Source organism: Capricornis sumatraensis, chromosome 22 (genome assembly GCF_032405125.1).
Source record: "Capricornis sumatraensis isolate serow.1 chromosome 22, serow.2, whole genome shotgun sequence".
Taxonomy (NCBI): Eukaryota; Metazoa; Chordata; class Mammalia; order Artiodactyla; family Bovidae; genus Capricornis; species Capricornis sumatraensis.
The window spans coordinates 29574938-29596302 of record NC_091090.1 but is presented as its reverse complement, the minus strand read 5'-3'; the positions used below and the strand labels follow the sequence as shown (position 1 = coordinate 29596302).

General features: G+C 43.0%; 1 protein-coding gene across 2 annotated transcripts; it reads left to right on the top strand.

The window, feature by feature from the left end:
- The first annotated feature begins 3952 nt into the window (after positions 1-3952).
- LOC138097873 (glutathione S-transferase A2) lies at positions 3953-17419 on the top strand. 2 transcript variants are annotated; one of them, XM_068994088.1, is made up of 7 exons: positions 3953-4085; positions 9635-9742; positions 11768-11819; positions 12800-12932; positions 15275-15416; positions 16379-16510; positions 17066-17419. In XM_068994088.1, the coding sequence occupies exons 2-7, from the start codon at positions 9656-9658 to the stop codon at positions 17189-17191; spliced, it is 672 nt and encodes a 223-aa protein (XP_068850189.1). In that variant the 5' UTR covers positions 3953-4085; positions 9635-9655; the 3' UTR covers positions 17192-17419. The 2 variants fall into 2 exon arrangements, with proteins under 2 accessions (XP_068850189.1, XP_068850188.1); XM_068994087.1 differs by lacking the exon at positions 3953-4085 and adding an exon at positions 4883-4917.
- Positions 17420-21365: the final 3946 nt, after the last annotated feature.

Below are 21365 nucleotides of genomic sequence, written 5' to 3'. Positions count from 1 at the left end.
ATGTCCACAGTCCGGCCCAAGATGGAATCCTGCTTTCAAGATAGAGCCTGTTATGTTTCCTCTTTCATGGGCTGTGGGAATTCCCCATCCACTCTCATCTGCCTGACAGCTCTATTCATTCATCCAAGTCTTCAAGACATATGTATTCATATCACTCTAATGACAGCGTTGCTTGGGCCCTATTACAAAGAAACCAAGTACCAAAAAATCTTTATGAGACATGGGGAAAATTAGAACATTGAACATTCAATGAAATTAAGGAGCTATAATTGTAAATTATATAAATTATACAATTTTAGTGTGATAGAACAGTGTAATTATATTGAGAAAAAGAATTCTTCCTTTTAAAGAGCAATTTAGTAATTGTGGGATGGATGCAGTCATGAGCTGTGTAGGATTTGCTGCACAGCAATACATAAACCGTGAACTTCCTGATGTTCAAGCTGGTTTTAGAAAAGGCAGAGGAACCGGAGATCAAATTGCCAACATCCGCTGGATCATCGAAAAAGCAAGAGAGTTCCAGAAAAACATCTATTTCTGCTTTATTGACTATGCCAAAGCCTTTGACTGTGTGGATCACAATAAACTGTGGAAACTTCTGAAAGAGATGGGAATACCAGACCACCTGACCTGCCTCTTGAGAAATCTGTATGCAGGTCAGGAAGCAGCAGTTAGAACTGGACATGGAACACCAGACTGGTTCCAAATAGGAAAAGCAGGACGTCAAGGCTGTATATTTTTACCCTGCTTATTTAACTTATATGCAGAGTACATCATGAGAAATGCTGGACTGGAAGAAACACAATCTGGAGTCAAGATTGCTGGGAGAAAAATCAATAACCTCAGATATGCTGATGACACTACGCTTATGGCAGAAAGTGAAGAGGAACTAAAAAGCCTCTTGATGAAAGTGAAAGAGGAGAGTGGAAAAGTTGGCTTAAAGCTCAACATTCAGAAAATGAAGATCATGGCATCTGGTCCCATCACTTCATGGCAAATAGATGGGGAAACAGTGGAAACAGTGTCAGACTTTATTTTGGGGGCTCCAAAATCACTGCAGATGGTGACTGCAGCCATGAAATTAAAAGACGCTTACTCCTTGGAAGAAAAGTTATGACCAAACTAGACAGTATATGCAAAAGCAGAGACATTACTTTGCCAACTAAGGTCCATCTAGTCAAGGCTATGGTTTTTCCAGTAGTCATGTATGGATGTGAGAGTTGGACTGTGAAGAAAGCTGAGCGCTGAAGAACTGATGCTTTTGAACTGTGGTGTTGGAGAAGACTCTTGAGAGTCCCTTGGACTGCAAGGAAATCCAACCAGTCCATTCTGAAGGAGATCAGCTCTGGGATTTCTTTGGAGGGAATGATGCTAAAGCTGAAACTCCAGTACTTTGGCCACTTCATGCGGAGAGTTGACTCATTGGAAAAGACTCTGATGCTGGGAGGGATTGCGGGCAGGAGGAGAAGGGGACGACAGAGGATGAGATGGCTGGATGGCATCACTGACTCGATGGACGTGAGTCTGAGTGAACTCCGGGAGTTGGTAATGGACAGGGAGGCCTGGTGTGCAGCGATTCATGGGGTCGCAAAGAGTCGGACACGACTGAGCGACTGAACTGAACTGAACTGAACTGAATGCTATAGGTGAGTAAGCAGGACCACGTTGGTTCCTTGTGGTTGCTGTGTCAGCTCACTACAACTGGGGGCTTTAAACAACAGGATGAATTCTCTCACACATCTGGAGGCCAGAAGTCCAAAGTCAAGGCACAGACTGGGCCGCATTTTCTCTGGAGGCTCTAGGGGGAGTCCTAATTTAATTTAATATTAAAACATATAGTGTCAAGGTAATGTAAGAAAAGACATTATAGGGGACGTAGAGTAGGAGCTCAAGATAGCTCTAAAATATTTTTCTGAACAGAGCAAATAGCGTGAACAAAGGTCCACAGAGAAGGGAAGCTGATCTGAGTGAGGCTGATCTGAGGGAGGAAAAGGTATAAAATTTGCTTTGCCAGATTTGTTGTAGCCATGCGTTCCGGGAAACCAACTCACTCAGGACAATGCAGATAGTGGAGTGCAGTTTTTTTACATCAGTGGGCCCAAGGCAGAGTCTCCTCTTAGCCAAGGACCCCGACCAGTTTTTGTGAAAACATTTTGTTCCCTAAGTGTACGTGCCCAAACCCACCCCCCCCACCCCGCAAATTCCCTGAAACTAGTCTGAACAAAGGAAATGAAAGATACAATCAAAGTTAACCTGGGATTCATATGCCTTAAGCCTAGGTAGTTAACAGTGGACAATTATCAATAGGCCAGTGGTCATACCCCAATAAGCATAAAAGAATTTATGATTCTACTCAGTTACACAGCTAATTAGGGTATTTTTTTAGGTGATGGAGAGTCTAGGTATGAGCCCTGGGGCTCTTCCATCCTGGCATCTGGTTTTCCAGTTGGTATGTCGTTTCCATAAATACTGGGCATATAGCTCAAAGTCCACAGTCCGGCCCAAGATGGAGTCCTGCTTGAAAGATGGAGCCTGTTAAGTCTGTTTCCTCCCTCAGATTTAGTAGCTAAAATAAAATACAGGATACCTGTTAAATGTGAATTTCTGATACACAGTAAGTAACTTTTTCATATATTTCATACAGTGTTTAGAGCATACTTTTCTGAAAAATTATTTATTGTGTGCCTAAATTTGAGTGTCCTGTAGTTTATCCACAACCTAATGTAAAAAAATATTTCAGAGGCGCACATGCCCTTTAATGACACCAGCTCCCTGGTGTCCCCACAGTAGAGGTTTATCTTCTGCCCTAGTCCTTGCATTCGATTCACAAAAACCTCACATTGTTTTTTCAAAAAAGCATAATTCAACAAACGGATGGCCGAAAGGTACACAAAAAGATGCTCAATATCACTAGCTGTTAGAGAAATTCAAATCAAAACTCCAGTGAGGCATCACCTCACTCTAGTCAGAATGGCCATCATTAAAAAGTCTGTAAAAAATAAAGACTGGAGAGGATGTGGAAAATAAGTAAGTCTTTTACACTGTTGGTGGGAATGTCAATTGGTGCAACCATTATAGAGAACAGTAGGGAGGTTCCTTAAGAAAACTAAAAATAGACTTACCATATGATCTTGCAATCCCACCTCTGGGCATATAGCCAGAGAAAACTCGAATTCAAAAAGGTATGTGCCATGTTCATGTCAGCACTATTTACAGTAGCCAAGACAAGGAAGAAACCTAAATATCCATCTTCAGATGAATGGATAAAGAAGACGTGGTAGATATATAATGGAATAATATTCAGCCATAAAAAAAGAATGAAATGATGTCATTTGCAGCAACATGGATGTCCCTAGATATTATCATATTAAGTGAAGTAAGTCAGACAAATACCATATCATATGATATCTCTTACATGTGAAATGCAAAAAAAAAAAAAAAAATGAACTTATTTACAAAACAGAAATAGATCCACAGACCTAAAAAACAAACTTATGGTTACCAAAGGGGAAAGGTGGGGGAGAGATAAACCAGGAATTAGGGAGTAACGTATACACACTACTGTATGTAAAAGAGAAAGCAACAAGGGTGCATTGGTACAGGGAACTATACTCAGTATTTTGCAATAACTGATAAGCAGAAAGAATCTGGAAAAGACCATATATACACATAAAATTAAATCACTTTGCTGTACACCTGAAACCAGTACAACATTGTAATTAACTACATTTCAATTTGTTTCTCATGGTTAAAAAAGCTGAAGGAAAGAAAAAGTCATCCTTCAAAACTTCACCCTCTGGCAGAGTGGGTCCAACAACTTGAAATTTTGTGTTTAATCTTTAATTGCCAACCCTGAAAGGAACATATTAACTAGTTGCATCATGATAAGGGAATGACTCATCATTTTTTTTTTTTTTAATATAGCATGGAATCTGCAGCTCTGAACACGGTAGGAGAGCCTTTTCCCTAACTGAGCTCTTGCCCTCTTGAAAGAGGCGGAGTTAGTCGACTGTAACAGCAGCTTATAAACACGTGTGGACCTGGCATTAAGGGGCTGACCCAAGTGGGAGACAGACAGTCCTAAGGTAAGTACTGATTTTATATGTCAGTATAATGTGCCCGTGGCACAAGAAAAACTCTGTTTTGTGCTCACATCGTGGTTTCTTAAGGGATATTTTAAGTTGTTAGTCTACTTTTGTTGAAAATAGCTTTACAGAAGTGTAAAAATAAAGAACGTATAACATTAAGTGTGAGAACTTAGATCTGAGAAAAATTCATGATGTGAAGAGAAAAAAGAATGATAGTATTTTAGACAGTCGGAGAATATGACTAGTGCGAACGAGAGAGTAGATGTTTTTGCTGAAGCAAGTTTCTCCATAGACAGAGTCAACACACAACAGGTGCCAACTGTGACGTTGTACAACTATGTGGGCTGTGAAGACTAAAAATTAAGACATATTATTATTACAGGAATAAGTCTGAATGTCAACAGAAGCTCTGTGCTGTGATTAGCCAGCTGGCAAGTTCCCTTCTCTCTCTGGGTTTCAACAACTCTTGGCAAAACTCCAAAAGCGGTCTGGATGGAAAACTAAATAATATGGGAGCAGAAACTAGCTTTTAGAAAGCACAGGCATTCACGTGGCTAGAAGGTACAGAGCTTCTCCAGTGGTTCAGATGGTAAAGAATCTGCTTGCAATACAGGAGACCTGGGTTCAATCCCTGGGTTGGGAAGTTACCCTGGAGAAGGAAATGGCAACCCACTCCAGTATTCTTGCCTGGAGAATCCTGTAGACTGTAGCCTGCCAGGCTCCTCTGTCCATGGGGTCGCAAAAAGTCAGACACAACTGAGCGACTAACACTTTCACTTTCAGAAGGCACCAGTCGTTCGAATTGGAATGCAGGAGTTCATGCGCTATTGTAAGTAATAATATTGGGGGGAAAACAAAGGCCTTAGAAGGTTTGAAGGAAACTTGTTAAGAGGAGGAAATAGGCGTACACATCAACCAGAAATAAGGTGTTGAAGAAAGATCAGTGAAGGGTCTGCATATTCAGGTAAGGAACCAGAGGTTGGAGAGAAGGGATCTTTTTCTGTCAGGTGTTGAGAGTGAGACCCTGAGCTCCTGCTGTGGCAAAGAGGGTAAGGGATGGGGCAGGAAAAATTCCAGGGAGTCCAGAACAGGGAGTGAGTGGGGCAGGGCCAGGCCTGAGGGGCAAGGCAAGGTGGAGGGTGCATGCTTCAACCAGGGGCCAGCTACAATCTTGGGGCTGCCAGAGGGAAATATGCTGAGATGTATCTCCCTGAATCTTTGCCAAAAACTTCATTCAATCCAGGTTAACTAATCAGTGATCATCACTAATATTTCACACAAACCAAATAAAAAGAGAACCAGCATGACTTAGTTAAAAAAAAATCTAAATATGTATAAATTCTTATGCCTACAAGACCTTTGAGTCAAGAGGTAAATAGACACACGTTGCCCAGTGTGCTTGGAGACTCGCCCATCTCCCAGGAACTGGGAGCAGGAGGGAAATTTCCTAGTCCCTATTATGAATTTTTCATACTTAAATTTTCTCATCAGCCTCCACTAGTAGATATAACTATATTTTAAAAGAGAATGCTGAGGTAAAGAGATTAAACAACCCCCCTGAGTATATGTACCTCATAAGGAAAGCAGTTAGGCTTTGCCTCTAAGCCTTCCTTCTTTCTGCTAAGAAATGCTGTCATCAGGGCCCTGCTCCCCACCAGCTCCCAGATACAACTCCTTTAGTTCACACTGGATTATCCCAGGATACACTCCTTTTGGGTTTCACAGGTGGCGCAGTGGTAAAGAATCCATCTGCCAATGCAGGAAATGCAAGATACATGGATTTGATCCCTGGATTGGGAAGATCCCCTGGAGAAGGGAATGGCAACCCACTCTAGTTTTCTTACCTGGAGAATTGCATGCTCAGAGGGGCCTGGTAGGCTGCAGTCCATGGGGTCACAAAGAGTCGGACACGACTGAGCAGCTAAGCATACACACACACACACACACACACACACACATACACACACACACACATTCCTTTCAGGGAATATAAGCCTACCTCCTTGTGAAGGTCAAATATAGTTATACTAGTGCTCAATTTACTCATAGTAAGTTTTTAGGGTTTCAGGTAAAGTAAGGTATGTTTTTATGCATTTTTCCTCATATCAGTTCAGTTCAGTTCAGTCGCTCAGTCATGTCCAACTCTTTGTGACCCCATGGACTGCAGCACGCCAGACTTCCTTGTCCGTCACCAACTCCTGGAGTTTGCTCGAATTCATTTCCATCCAGTCAGTGATGCCATCCAACCATCTCATTCTCTGTCGTCCCCTTCTCCTGCCTTCAATCTTTCCCAGCATCAGGGTCTTTTCCAATGAGTCAGTTCTTCATATCTGGTGGCCAAAATATTGGAGTTTCAGCTTCAACATCAGTCCTTCCAGTGAATATTCAGGACTGATTTCCTTTAGGATTGACTGGTTTGACCTTCTATTTGTCCAAATGAATATCAAGAGTCTTCTCCAACACCACAGTTCAAAAGCATCAATTCTTCGGCACTCAACTTTAAATATGATCCAACTCTCACATCCATACATGATTACTGGAAAAACCATAGCTTTGATGGACCTTTGTTGGCAAAGTAATGTCTCTGCTTTTTAATACGCTGTCTAGGTTGGTCATAGCTTTTCTTCCAAGGAGCAATCATCTTTTAATTTCATGGCTTCAGTCACCATCTGCAGTGATTTTGGAGCCCCCCCCAAAAGGTCTCTCACTGTTTCCACAGTTTTTCCATCTGTTTGCCATGAAGTGATGGGGCCAGATGCCATGATCTTATTTTTCTGAATGTTGAATTTTAAGCCAACTTTTTCACTCTCCTCTTTCACTTTCATCGAGGCTCTTTAGTTTTTCACTTTCTGCCATAAGGGTGGTGTCATCTGCATATCTGAGGTTATTGATATTTCTCCTGGCAATCTTGATTCCAGCTTGTGCTTCCTCATATCAAGCCCCTAGGAATTAGCTAACAAAAAAGGAACTCATGAATTTAATGTTTCCTTCTCTCCCATTTAATTGTTAATTGACTAACGGATTCTGAATGAGTAACAAACTAATATTGAGGGTCTCAGAGATCAACAGAGAGAGGGCATAAGTGTTACCTGGTTAGGGTGGGAGCCCAGATCAGAAGTCAGAAGATGCCTTCAAAGGACCCCAGTGCTCACAAAATGAGTGAGCTAGGAAAGTAGCTTCAGCTCTTTGAATTCAAGTTTCCTCCTCCTGATAATAGGCTGCTAGAAGCTATTTCCCGGAGTTGTCCTAGAGGTGGACACACTTGCTAGATATTGAATGTGAATTGGGAACACACGTGTAGACGGATGGCAAGTCACTGAATCTCTCTAGTTCTCATTTTCTGGGGACCAGGAGGTTTATATCACATTTGCCCCAGCCGTCAAAAGATGAAGAAAGATATAATAAGAAAGATATGATAAATATTATGTAATTTTAAAATTCATTTCCCTTTGTAACGTGATCCTTGGTCATTGGATAAGGGAGCTTAGTGTGAGAAGGAGCTTAGTGTGAGGGGGATCTGCGACTTCCACCTCACTGTAACACCTTCTCCGAATTCTGCTGAATCACAGCTCCTCCGTTCCCCATGATAAGAAAAGTACATTATACACAATCTCAACTTCCAGACAGATGAGATAAATAGGTTTCCAAGAGAGCCTTGATTTTCCAAAGGTTAGACCGTTCATCTCACATCAAAAATGTGGATACTGAAAACATTTGGTATCTAAAAGTCAAGTCGTGTATACTTTTCAGGAGATGATTATTGGGCAAAGAGAAGTATATTTTTGTCCCAAGCTCCATAACAACAAAATTTTGCAAGAGAATCTTAGTGCTTTCTAAGCATTGGAATTTGCATAGAAAATGCCGCTGTTTGTCCATACATCCTGGCTTTGGGACTCCTGCTTTTAATGAGTCCTGTATGTTTCCATTCACAGTCATAATAGAACCAGTTCTGTCCAGAGCCTTTGAGTTTGATTCTCTGGTCCCCTGCTGTGTCCACCCTTCAGGCAGGCTACTGTAGACTAAGGGCTTTTAAACTTCATTGAGTGGACCCAACCAAAGTATCTCTTACCATTGCAATGACCAGATAACTGTGCCCATGTGCTTTCCTTTACCCATACACACAGCAAAACTAAAATTTCATGGAATGATGGTTACCTCTTGAACACAGAAGGGACTTTGATATTTCCTATTTTCTTCTACTTTAAAAATTGGTGGATTTCATAGTCCACTGAAGGATTGTCATGCACATTTGGAAAAACACTAATATGGAAAAATGAAACCAAGCTTTGGGTTCATATAGAAGTAGCTTTGAATCCCAAGTCTGCCACCTACTTTGGGCAAGTTACCCTAGAAAGTTCAATATTCTCAACTGCAAAGTGAGAGCAATGACAAACTTCACAGCAGGTGATTTGGGGAGGGTTAAATGAAGATAAATTTGTGACAATGCCCACTGCGTGACAAACACTGAACAAATGTCGGATCCATCCCAGACTGTAAAGTTCATGCAGCAACACCCCTTGTTCTAGATAGAAGATGTACGCAGAGAGGTAGAATCTAGAATTGCAAGAAAAAGGACGGACTTAGCATCCCAAGCCTGTAGAAAGAATTAAGACTGTTGAGCAACAGTTAAGCAAATCTGAGTCCTAATTTCAGCTTTTGAACTAATGCAGTGTAACAGCCAAGGAGCTGAACGTGGCCTCTGTCTCCACCTCCTCCTCCTCACTCTCTTTGAAGCCCTCTGGCTCCAAGGCCCCTCCCTCCCAGGGTCCCAGGGCCTGCATCTGTGTAGGTTCCAGCCTTGTCCTCATTTTAATCCTGGATGTGGATATCCACACCCATCACTAACTGGATTATGATTGTGAACATGTCACTTAACCTCTGAGCTTTGATTTTGTTAACTAAAAAAACCACAAACACTATTTCACGGGATTGTTGTGAGGATTAAACATCCAAAGGGGTTAACATTGGAGCAGGACCATTAGGAGGTCTTCAGTAAATACTAGTGCTCAGGACTTCCCTAGTGATCCAGCGGCTAAGACTTCATGCTCTCCAATGACTAGGTTCAAGCCCGGTCACAGAACTAGATTCCATATGCCACAGCTAAGCAGTTTGCTTGCCACAGCTAAAGATCCCACATGGTGCAACTGAAAAGAAGAGCCTGCCTGGCACAGAGAAGACTTGCTACAGTCAAATAAATGCATTAATTAAAAATACATATATACTAGTTCTCTAGTCCTTCCCCTCTCTAATACCCACCCATCACCCTTACCACAGACTTACTTCTTAGCCTGCCAGGACAATCAGATTTTACCCCGTGGAGACTGGAGAATGGCTTGGTACAATTTTCCATGATTGGTTTAAAGGAGTGAGAATATGGACCAAGGAAGACATTCCAGGGACTCTTCCAACTCTGCCATGAAGGAGGTCGACACTTCCTCAGCACTGTTGGTGCTGTTCAGCCATATATCATAAAGTGCATTTGGCTTCTGTGGTTTTATCTTTGTTCATTCATTCACTTATTCATTCATTCATTCATCAATGTTTAGAGAAAGCAGGGGACTGCTATCATGGCGGGGAAGCCCAAGTTACACTACTTCAATGGACGTGGCAGAATGGAGTGCATTCGGTGGCTCCTGGCTGCAGCCGGAGTGGAGGTAGGTTTCATCTCCAGTCAGACATAAATTGACAGTATCAAACTATTTTTCTCACGTAAGCTAGGAGACTTTTCTTTCTAAATGACCTGTTGTTTTTCATTAAAGAAAATTTGTCAGCTATTAAGAGATAAACAGATTTGTCCTTATGGATTATTAAATTTTCTTCCTATCAAACAGAATAAACAATTAGAATAAATTTAAGAAACTAATCACATCGTGTGGTCCTAAGTTGGAATTTGATTTTTAAAATTGTAAAATATTATATATGACAGTTAAACAACAATTAGAAATGTGAACATTAAATATCAATAGATATATTCAGTAACTTTTGTTAATGTGTTAGGTATTGTAATGTACCGTGTTACTCTTAATAGTTTTTATATTTTGGAAATACACACGGAAGTATTTAAATAAAAATATGTGATATCTGGAATTTGTTTCAAATTCTTACAAGGGGGTGGGAGATAAGCATATAAATGACTTACAGTTGGGTAATAGAACTGATAATTATTGAAGCTGGTTAATGGATACCGACTCAATGGACATGAGTTTGAGTAAACTCAGGGACCTGGCGATGCAGGGAGGCCTAGTGTGCTGCAGTCAATGGGGTCGCAGAGTCGGACACGACTGAGCAACTGAACTGAACTGAATGGATACAGGAACAAATGAAAGAGAAACAGTCCCTGCCCCTGGGCAGCTTACACTCTAGTGAGGATGCAGACAGTGTGTGGGTGATTAAAAGGGGGTGGGAGCACCTAGAAGGACACCCAAACATTTTAGAGTTACAATGCCATATTCCCAGCGGCAAATTCGTAGGTTTCTGTGGGACTCTGTTGAATGCTGCCCTCTAGAGGTGTCACTGAGAAAAGCACTTCTCAGCCCAGGTCAGAGGGACCCCACAACTCTGTGAGGGTTCCCCGGGGAGGGAGTCGGGGACACACTCTGGAGATTTGGTCCCTTAGGGGAGAGCAGTAAAGGAGGGCTGCAGGTGAGGTGGAGTTCTGCAAAGGGAAGCTCTAGTGTGCTCCCTTAGCTTCCTAACAACATGTTTACCTAAGCCTCAGATAACACTTTGATTGCTTCATGCTTGATCCATTCTCAAGTGTGTGAAGAAATAAGTACACACAAAAAGTTCAAACAGTGCCATTCCAGGTTGTTTAATTTCTAATAATCAACAACCAACAGTTTTCCCTGCGGTCCAGCCCTGGGGTTCAAGGATGTGTTCAGAGTTCCTGGGTGGGATGAGTTCAGCACAGGAGGTGCTGAGATGCTGAGAGCAGCCAGGCCTCCTCTTGTCCAGCCCAGCCTGACGGGGGGAGATGCAGACTGCACAGACTGACCCTGTGAGTTCATGCAGATCCACAGTAAACTGTTTAGCAAGTTAGAAACTCCCAGTTCCCAAACTCTTCACCATCACGAATCTACACATGCAAGTCACTCAGTCATATCCGACTCTTTGCAATCGCATGGACTGTAGCCCGCCAGGCTCCTCTGTCCATGGAATTCTCCAGGCAAGAATACTGGGGTGGGTTGCCATTCCCTTCTCACCATCAAGACCCCTTTTAAAATATAAACTTGAATGGAAGGAGGTAATATACAGCAGAGGCCCCTGGTGACATCTTGGGGGTCACTGACCCCATGGATACTCCATGCTGGGGGACACGCAATACCCTGTCCTGACCTTATAGGAAGAGAAAGGCTTTCCAGAGATATTAAAACTCCATAACTAGAACTTGCTATCCATTCTCTCCAGTGACATCCTCCTCCCAAATCATGTCTAACGACTGACAGAGATGGAGACAGTGTGGAGGGGACCCGAACCTGCTGAATAAGCAGTTATGTGCTACAAGCCACACTTTTATCTTGGTGGCTCTAATCTGAATTTCCAAGAAGCCATAATCATTGTCCGCTGTCAAATTTGGAAATCTTATCTTCTACATAGCACCAGACAGGGGACATTCAAGTTCAGCAATGAACGCTATGGAATGAAATAACAAAGACTCATTGACTGTTTCTGTTTTTCAGTTTGAAGAGAAATTTATAGAACAACCAGAAGACCTGGATAAGTTAAAAAATGGTAAGACCAAGAACTAAATTCCTCTGATAGGAGTATCTAGTGGAAGTCTTCGGTTGAGGTTAGAACACTAGCAATGCCGTGTGTGTGCATGGTGGGTGTGCATCAGGGGAGTGGGAGAAACATGGTTAGAGGTAAGGGTTGGGGCTCCTCGAGGAGGTCTTGCAGCTCACCCAGGACTTAGAAGGGCTGGAACGCGAGTATTTGCTATAGGAGCCAGCCCCCGTGCCCCATGAATGCCCTCTCTGTGCTCTCTCTGCCTTTCTGCACCGTGAGTGACCACACCAGTTCAGAATGCCACACAGCCCTGCCACCCAAAGTCAGGAAACACACATGCATCTGAGAGAAGGGAAGAGAAAGAGGCCCAGCCATTGCCATGAGTCCTTTTCATTAATGGGTTTGAAAAGGTCATATCGTAGCAATATTGCAGACTCAAATAACCAACTGGTGTTGAAATAGTTCGAAGTCCAGGTGAGCATGTGAGGAGGGAGATAAAGCACAAGGGCCAGCAGCAATGGAGCTGGAAAAAGAGAGCTGCCCTGGGCACTGTCTGGGGGTGGGATTTGGTGAGCATACAAAACACCGTATGTAGGAGTTTCTCTTAGAACTGTCCTTAATGCCATCAACCGCAGGAGGCTTACTTTAGAAATATCTCATTTGACTTGGCAACTGGCTAGAAGAACCTCTCCTATATTGTTCCTAAAAAATCCATGAAGGCAAGTCAAATACATAAAATAAAGACACATACCATGATCTGGATGGGAAATTAAAAGTGAAATGACAGATTGAAAAGTAAGAGACAAATTGAAAAGAAGGACTACAGGAAGCTAAAAGCAAAATGCTATTCCTACTGATATTCTACCAAGTAAAAATTTTGTTTCCTTTTATGTCTTCAGCCATTTCAACAAAAAGTTTGATTCATAAAAAATTTCAGTTTAATTAAACTCCAACATCTCACTCTACTTCTTTTCTTCTTTTCAAAGATGGGAGTTTGATGTTCCAGCAAGTGCCTTTGGTTGAAATTGATGGGATAAAGCTGGTGCAGACCAGAGCCATTCTCAACTACGTTGCCACCAAATACAACCTCTACGGGAAAGACATGAAGGAGAGAGCTCTGTACGGTTTTTTTTTTTTTTTTTTTTATGTTCTTTCATCTGTGATTAATAGGAACAATTTAGGGGCTTCCCTGAGTGAGCAGGATGTGCTCCCAGAGATCATGACCAACAGCAGTATAGACTTTCATGGTGTAACTGAGGTCCAGTACTAGAGACCTGTGAGGGTGAGGGAAGAGTAAACTTGGAGTGGAGCCAGGAATTTAGGTAGGACTTCCCTGGTGGTCCAGTGGCTAAGACTCTGCATTCCCAATGCTGGGGACTCAGGTTCGATCCCTGGTCAGGGAGCTGGATTCCACAGGCTGCAACTTAAAGTTTCCGCATGCCACAACTGACCCAGCACAGTCATATAAATAAATTCATTTTAATATATTTATGTAAGAGGATATGGACCATGGATACAGAACGGTGACAGAGGTCTCCAAACACAGATGGACTATGAAGCTGGGAGGATGGTGGAACCATGGCACCAGAAACTCAGGCCCTTTTGAGCTTAACACCCACCAGCAGTTAGGGACAAGGGACAAAGCATCTGAGTGTCTAGAGGATAAAGCCTTAGAAGGGAAGGCTCTAGAGGAGCTGATTTTTAAGTTCCAGAAATTATGAGAATGATGACCAGGAACCTGATTTATCAGTCTTTTATATGAACTGGTCGCTTGACAAAGGTTAGCAGATATTGAGCCCAAATGTTGTCTGGAACATTTGAATGTGTCAATAGCAGCCAGGGGCTTCCCTCATAGTTCTGTCAGTAAAGAATGCCTGCAGTGCAGGAGACCTGGGTTCTGTCCCTGGGTCAGGAAGATCCCCTGGAGAAGGAAATGGCAGCCCACTCCAGTATCCTTGCCTGGAAAATCCCGTGGACAGAGAAGCCTGGTGGGCTGCAGTCCATGGGGTTGCAAAGTCGGGCACAACTGAGCAACTAACTCTTCACATGTAGCAGCCTGACTTATTCATTGCAGCCATATTGGGGGGGGGGGGGCTCCTCTGTGTTGTGATGGGACTATATGATTGAATCATGAAATGTGGCAGTTACTAAAAAAATTATACATAGAGTTACCATACAAATCAGCAATCCTCTACTAGGAAAATACTCAAGAACTAAAGATACAACCACACTAAAACTTGTACACAAAAGCTCATAGTGCTGTTGTTCATAACGTTCAAAAGCGAAAAAGCACAAATGTCTGTTAACTGGTGAATGGATGAACACAGGCAGGCACATCCGTACAATGGAACATATGTGACCACAAAATGAAATGAAGTCCTGATCCATGCTACAACATGGATGGAACTTGAAAACATTCTCTTACAGAAAGAAACCAGACCCGAACAAGGCATATTGTAGGATTCCGTTTGTCTGGCACATTCAGGACATTCCTGGTCATAAAACCAAAAGGAGTTTAGTGACTGCCAAAGCTGGAGAGAGGAAGGAATGTTGAATGCCTGAAAAAAAAAAAAAAAACCAACTCAGCATCTCTTTTGGGAGTGATGAAAACATTAATATTTTAGAATTAGAGAATGATGATGGTACAGAATCCTGAGACTGTACCACTTGCACAGTTTTACACTTGAAAAGGGTGACATTCTGGTATGCGAATTATATTTCAACAAAGCTTTTTACTTAAGAACACTCTTGTAGGAAGTCATCTTTGGCAGAAAAACAACAAAATTACCTGGACTATGCACTGTGGGAACAGAAAGAAGAAATGCAGTATTGCAGGGGATATTCTGGGTAGAGTCTTGAGAAACGCAAACAAGCCAGAGTCCAGCGACAGCGTATGGAGAGCACTGTGGAACCATATTCTACGGGAAGTAACCGGAAGAAGCGCTGGTATTGGGCAGTGTAGCTGGAAGAAGTGCTGGTATTGGGCAGTCAGATGAGCCTCGTGTTATAACAGGACAAGAGAGGGAAAAGGATGCGACAGGGGTGGCGGTGCCAGGATTCTCTCTCGATACGACTGAGGTGGTACTAATGCGTCACACTAACAGTGGGCAGGCCACACCACAGCAGAGATGGCAAACCCAGGTGTGGTCTCGTGGTTACCTGCCCTGCTTCCACCCTTTTCTCTCATTCTTGTGACTCTGGATGGGTCACTGATATGCTCTTCTTATATTTGGCCATGTGTATAACAAAAATATTAAACATCTATATCTATCTAGATGATTTGTTCTGGAATGAAACGTTAAAATTAATTTTAAAAATCATAACGGTATGACTGGCATAGAAAAATGCACGCAATGGAGATGAATTACTTTGCCATTTCTTGATGTCCCACTCTTAGCCTTTCTAAACTGCAAAACCTAAGGCAGGAGATATCTGACAATTTGGTCATTTTGTCTTTTCAGGATTGATATGTACTCAGAGGGTGTGGCAGATTTGGGTGATATGATCTTGCTTTTGCCACTGTGCCCACCTGATCAAAAAGATGCCAAAATAGCTCAGATCAAACAGAGTACAACAAACCGTTATCTCCCTGCATTTGAAAAAGTGAGTGGACTGTTCAGTATTTTTGGCACTGAGATCAAAGGACAAAGGAAAAAGTGCTTGGCATTGATAGGGTATTGACCTTCACCTCTGTGAGCCTGTCTGAATACTAATGTAGTGGTCTGATTCTCAGGGCACTTTACAGAAGTCAACTATGAGGGAGATTGCGCCAGTTTTACCCAAATTATAATATTTCAGCCAAATTTCTGTTTACTCAGAGCCAATCTGGAATTCTCTATTCAATGGAATTTCACATACTTAGAACTTGGGCTTCAGAAGCTCTGAGAGCCACACCGGAGCCTGGAGTAGATGGATCCTCAGAACACGGTGCAGGGGCCTTGGTCCAAGAGAAGCATGATGTCAGCAATACATCAGAAAGTATTCTGATACCATGTGTAGGGAGACATGAGACCAGCTGCTTGTCAGCAGAATGCGATAGTCTTTTGGGGGTGGATGAGATATGGGGGTGGTGGGGTAGAGACGAAAAGATAGAGTAAAAGTTATTCAGGAGAAAATAATCTACAAATGTGGGGGACATGGCTCTCAGACTCTTAAAGAAAGTCATACAAAACCAAGAAATTAATGTTCCATCATTACACCTAGTATACATCTTAGTAGTAATGTTTCTCTTTAAATATAAGAGAACATTTCATGATTAGACTCCCTTAAATCATGCTAAACAGAAGTCACAAACTGCAAAAAAAATGATTGTAAGATACAGGAGGCTTATATGTAAAAGAAAAGCTTAAACCAACACTGTCATCTTTATATAATTTAAATCATTCTTTCACTAACTTCACAAGTATTAATTTGTTGCTTATGTGTCAGGGGGAGCAGAAGGTCTGAGGTTCCCACCCGCCTAGTGAGGGACAGAGATGGAAGTGGGGCTGGGTGAGGGGCAGGGGAGGGGCAGGGGTCCAGCCTGCCAGGACCTGTGTCCCTGATCTGACCCCTCCATTTCCCAGGTGCTGAAGAGCCACGGACAAGACTACCTGGTGGGCAACAAGCTGAGCAGGGCTGACATCCACCTGGTTGAACTTCTCTACTATGTGGAAGAGCTAGACCCCAGCCTTTTGGCCAATTTCCCTCTGCTGAAGGTGAGCTCTCCCACGGCCCTGGGGGGCCAGCCACACCCCCCACCTCGGCTTCTGCTCTCTGGACCCTGGGACTGGGATGCTAGGGTCCGCGCTGAGTCATTTCCTCCCCTCAGCTCCTGTTCCTTCTCTCACATGCTGGTCTCTCTCTGCCTGTCTCTCTCCCTCTCCGAGAGCAGATTGGTTCTGACTTGCCTCACGGATTACATTTCATATTTTCTGTCTTCACTTCCAGCCCAATTTCCCTATATTTTCATTTTCCTGTCTTGCTATCTGACACATTTCTTTTCCTCATACTGCACTCGAGGGTGAACCCACAGGACTGATAATCAGGAAGTTCAGGAAGTTGAACGGAGTCTTACACTAAGACATCTCTGGGGAAAATGCTATTGGGCTGTCATCTTCCTGTCTTAGTGGGTGTCTGTGTCCAGCCTCCTCCTGGTGCTGATGGAGGAGCCTTGGCTGGCCCTTGTCTAGGAGGGTCTTGGGGTCCCAGGCTTGTGTCCGTGACGGGGTGGTCTTTAGCAGCACTCTGAGGTGTGCTCTTGTGCATTGCAGGGCCTGAAAGCCAGAGTCAGCAATCTCCCGGCCGTGAAGAAGTTTCTGCAGCCTGGCAGCCAGAGGAAGCCTCCCATGGGTGAGAAAGATTTGGAAGAAGCAAAGAGGATTTTCAGGTTTAAATAAAGCAGGCAGGGCTGCCCATGACATGCAGGATCACTCTTCTGAAGTTCTCCAACAATGAAGTGCTTTACCTAAATGTAGATCTTGGCTATTGTGGAACTAATAAACTTTTTCAAAGTATAGTTGATGATTTCATTAGAATGCAGATTTAGTTGCAAAACAATCTATTTTGTTTTGATCACGTATAAAATCATGATCTCCTCCTAGAATGTGTTTCAGACCTAAACATAAATAAAGGGAGAAAAAGTATCATGGACTGTTTGATCTGTTCAAAAAAGTTATGCAAATACCAGCTATCACTGTCAAAGCAAGTTAAGTAGAAATTTTCATCTGATGTGCTTGGTGTCACAAAAATAGTCTTTTCTTTTTGCACTTTGCTGCTCTTCTGACCCATAACCTAAAACTTTTCTCTTTTTTTCAGACAACCTCTTTCCTTCACGTTTTCAACCCCTTTTCCTATTCAGTTATGGAATCTTTATTTTATATCTAATAGGGAACATTCAGTATTTCAGGAGCATGATAACTAAGGATAAGCAAACCAGATATAGTCCCTGTCACCAAGGAGGTTACATTAGTAAGAGAAACAACAAAATGGGCAATTCTAATCCAAAATCATGCCTGTTGAGTATCATTCCTGGGTAATTTGTGACATAAACACACAGAGATCTGTTACAAAGTTATTTGAATTTGGTCTTTGATCCCTACATCATCCAGCATTTTCATGGAGATACACTACATATGTGTGTATTTACAAACATTTTAAATATATATTTTAATACATATTTATATTTATATAAATGTAAGTAGATATTACTCTGAATGTCCTGGGGGGATTGGATCAAGATTTGAGCTATTATATATAGTGTTGTGTTCATAGCTCAGTCGTGTCCAACTCTTTGCAACCACATGGACTGTAGCCCACCAGGCTCCTCTGTCCATGGGATTCTCCAGGCAAGAATACTGGAGTGAGTTGCCATTTCCTTCCCCAGGGGATCTTACCGACTAGGTGATCAAACCCTGGTCTTCTGCATTGCAGGAGGTTCTTTACCATCTGAGCCATCAGGGAAGCCCATTGTATATAGCAACTTGTCAATTTTCCAAAATCTTCTGGAAGAACAAATCCGTATCAGAAACATTCTTCCAACCAGAGCTGCTTGGACACGGCAGCCATGTGTCAGCACAAGTTTAGTCCGTGTTGACTGTGATCCCCACAATCTTTGTTCACCTCCCCTCTGCACTCTACAGCTATGTTTGAATATGTTGTCCTTTGAAGCTTTCAACATAGTTGCAACATTCTAAGGCAACAGGCCAGACAAACATACCTCATTTAAAAAAATTTAGACTTTGACTCAGAAATTGATAAAATCTTCTTAAGGATTATGGTTCCAATAAACCATATTTAAAAGCTTTTATTCATTGTTTTATTTAGTGAATGTTTACTGAGCACCTATTTTGTTTCTCATTTTTCAAGGCACAGAAGATGTGATGATACATAAGAGCATTTTCCTGCTCAGATAATGAATAAATAAATCAAATTTAAAAGTTAATTATGCTTAACGATGAATGCTATTATATAAGGAAAATAAAAGAGCAATGTGGATGGTGATGGGACAATGGTTAACTCTAAAGGAGTGGTCAGAGCAGACTAAGACCTTACTGACCGGAAAAAGCCAGTATGAGAAGACCCAGGGTAACAGGATCTGAACAAGAGGGACCAGGGCCTTGGTAAGGAACAACTTTGGTGGACTTCAGGCACAGCAGGCAGGCAAGCATGGTGGGAGGCATGGGGAGAAACTATGAAAGATGAAGTCAGAGAGGTAGGCATGAGTGTATCTGTTATCTCCTGCTACATAACAAATCACCCCAAAGTTTAGTGAAGTCAAGCTGACCAGTTATTACCCGAGACAATTTATGAAGGTCAGGGATCTGGGAGCAACTTAGTTGGGTTGTTCTGGATTGGGATCTCCCAGGAGGCTGTAGTCAAGCCCTCAGCAGGGTCTGCACTCATCTGAAAGCTTGACTGGGGATGGGGGCTCCACTGCCAACATGGTTCACTCTCACAGCTGCTGGAAAAGACCTCCTTGTCCACCTCTTCATGGGGCTGCTTGAGTGTCTTCATGATGGAGCCACTAACTTCGCCCAGAGTAAGCAGTCCAGAGACCAAGACAGAAACAGCAATACCTATGACCTGGCATCACAAGTCATGGTTCCAAGGACAGTGATAGATTGAGGAGACGGCCTCGAAATGGGACGGGGCCAGCCAAGGAGTCTGAGGAGGAGGCATCTGTGAGGCAGGGAAGTGTGGCATCACACAGTAGGAAACTGAAGACGGCAGCGGGGTGCTGAGACAGACGTCTGACGGTGGGGTGTGGGGTGTGGGGGCAGGTTCTCATTGGAAGTTTGATATAGAGATGGCAGCCACTGACAGCCCTTTTGAGAAGGTTTGCACCGCAAAAGGCAGATGAGTGGAATCATAGAGATCTAGGAAAGATCTCTGTCTGAGATCTAGGACAGAAAGGGAGGGTTAGGCTCAGTTTTATTTCTAATTGTGGAAAGTCACCCAAGAACAGCAGAAGCGGGTGTCACAGCCACAGAGCTTCCTAAAGCCCTAGGATGCCAGACCCCAGGGAGTGCAAGTGCGCCACCTAGTGTTCAGCCATGGCATCCGCCGAACTCACTGCTCAGAGTAGGTGGGGCCTCTTCAGGTGAGAGCAATCTGCTTGCTGGAACAGAAAAATTGCTCTTTCTGAAGCCTGTGCTCTGGGACAACCCAGAAGGGTAGGGTGGGGAGGGAGGTGGGAGGGGGGTTCCGGATGGGGGGGGCGGGGGAACACATGTATACCTGTGGCCAATTCATGTTGATGTACAGCAAAAACCATCACAATATTGTAATTATCCTCCAATTAAAATAAATAAATAAAAATTTTGAACAATCGTAAATCCACATAAACTGCTCCCAAGAGAAACTAAAACTGCTGATGGAAGGCTAAGTTGGAGCGTTCTCCTCTTTTCCCCTTGGCACTTTTCTTATGCCCTCATCTCTTCACCTTCTTCCATCAGTCCGTCTATTCCATGTCCTTTTCCATCCTCCGTTTCTGTGACACAGATCAGAGTGATCCTTTCCATGTCCTTTTTCATCCTCCATTTCTATGATACAGATCAGAGTGATCCTTCCACAAGCCGAGAACCCCAAGAACTACTGGCAGCGACAGGAGCTAGAAGAGCGTCATGGAACGGATTCTTCCTCAGAGCTTTCAAAAGGAACCAACCTTGTCCACACCTTGATTTCAGGCCTCCAGAGGGAATGAATTTCTGTTGTTTAAAGCCACCCAGTGTGTGGTCATCTGTTACAATGGCCACAGAAAGCTAACGCAACTACTTTGCAATGAACAAGAATGAATACACAACAACATGGTCGTATTTCAAAACGATACACTGAGTGGAAGAAACTACACCAAAAAAACAAAAAACAAACAAACAAAAAAACACACTTGTATGGTTCTATTTATATACAATTCTGGAAAATGCAAACTAGTCTATCTTGACAAGAAAGTAACACATAGCAGGGGAGGAGCAGGGGGAAGCGAGTCCAAGGGCATAGGACATACAGTGTTCACCATATTGACTATGATTCTTTCATGGGCGTATACCTGCCAACACTTGGACTTCCCTGGTAGCTCAGATGGTAAAGAATCTGCCTGCAAGGCAGGAGACCAGGGTTGGATCCCTGGGTCAGGAAGACCCCCGGGAGAAGGGAATGGCAACCCACTGCAGTATTTTTGCCTGGAGTATTTCATAGACAGAGCAGCCTGGCAGGCTACAGTCCATGAGTCACAAAGAGTCGGATTCGACTGAGTTGACTAACACACACACATATCCAACTGTACACTTAAATTATGTGCCATTTATTATAAAGCAATTAAACCCCCAAATATAATGCTAAGACTAAAGGAGGCAAGCAAAACCCCACAAACCTATCCTGTGATGGTCATTCTGGACAATTCCTCTCTTCCCTACCCAGGCTGCCTCTCTCTTCTGGGAAGTTGTCGTCTAATTACAGTCAGGCTTTGGTCTCCTGTCCTGCTCCCTTTAGCCACCTATATCTCGGCCCCTCAAAACCAACAACAACAACAACAAGCACTCCAAAACAAATCCAAAAGGTCCCCTTTCATCCCTG

Excerpts from the sequence above, each read along its gene's own strand:
- LOC138097873 (XM_068994088.1), top strand. The coding sequence starts at position 9,656 with ATGGCGGGGAAGCCCAAGTTACACTACTTCAATGGACGTGGCAGAATG. Across the intron at positions 12,933-15,274 it reads GACATGAAGGAGAGAGCTCT|GATTGATATGTACTCAGAGG; the intron begins GTACGGTTTTTT and ends TTGTCTTTTCAG. Across the intron at positions 15,417-16,378 it reads ATCTCCCTGCATTTGAAAAA|GTGCTGAAGAGCCACGGACA; the intron begins GTGAGTGGACTG and ends TCCATTTCCCAG.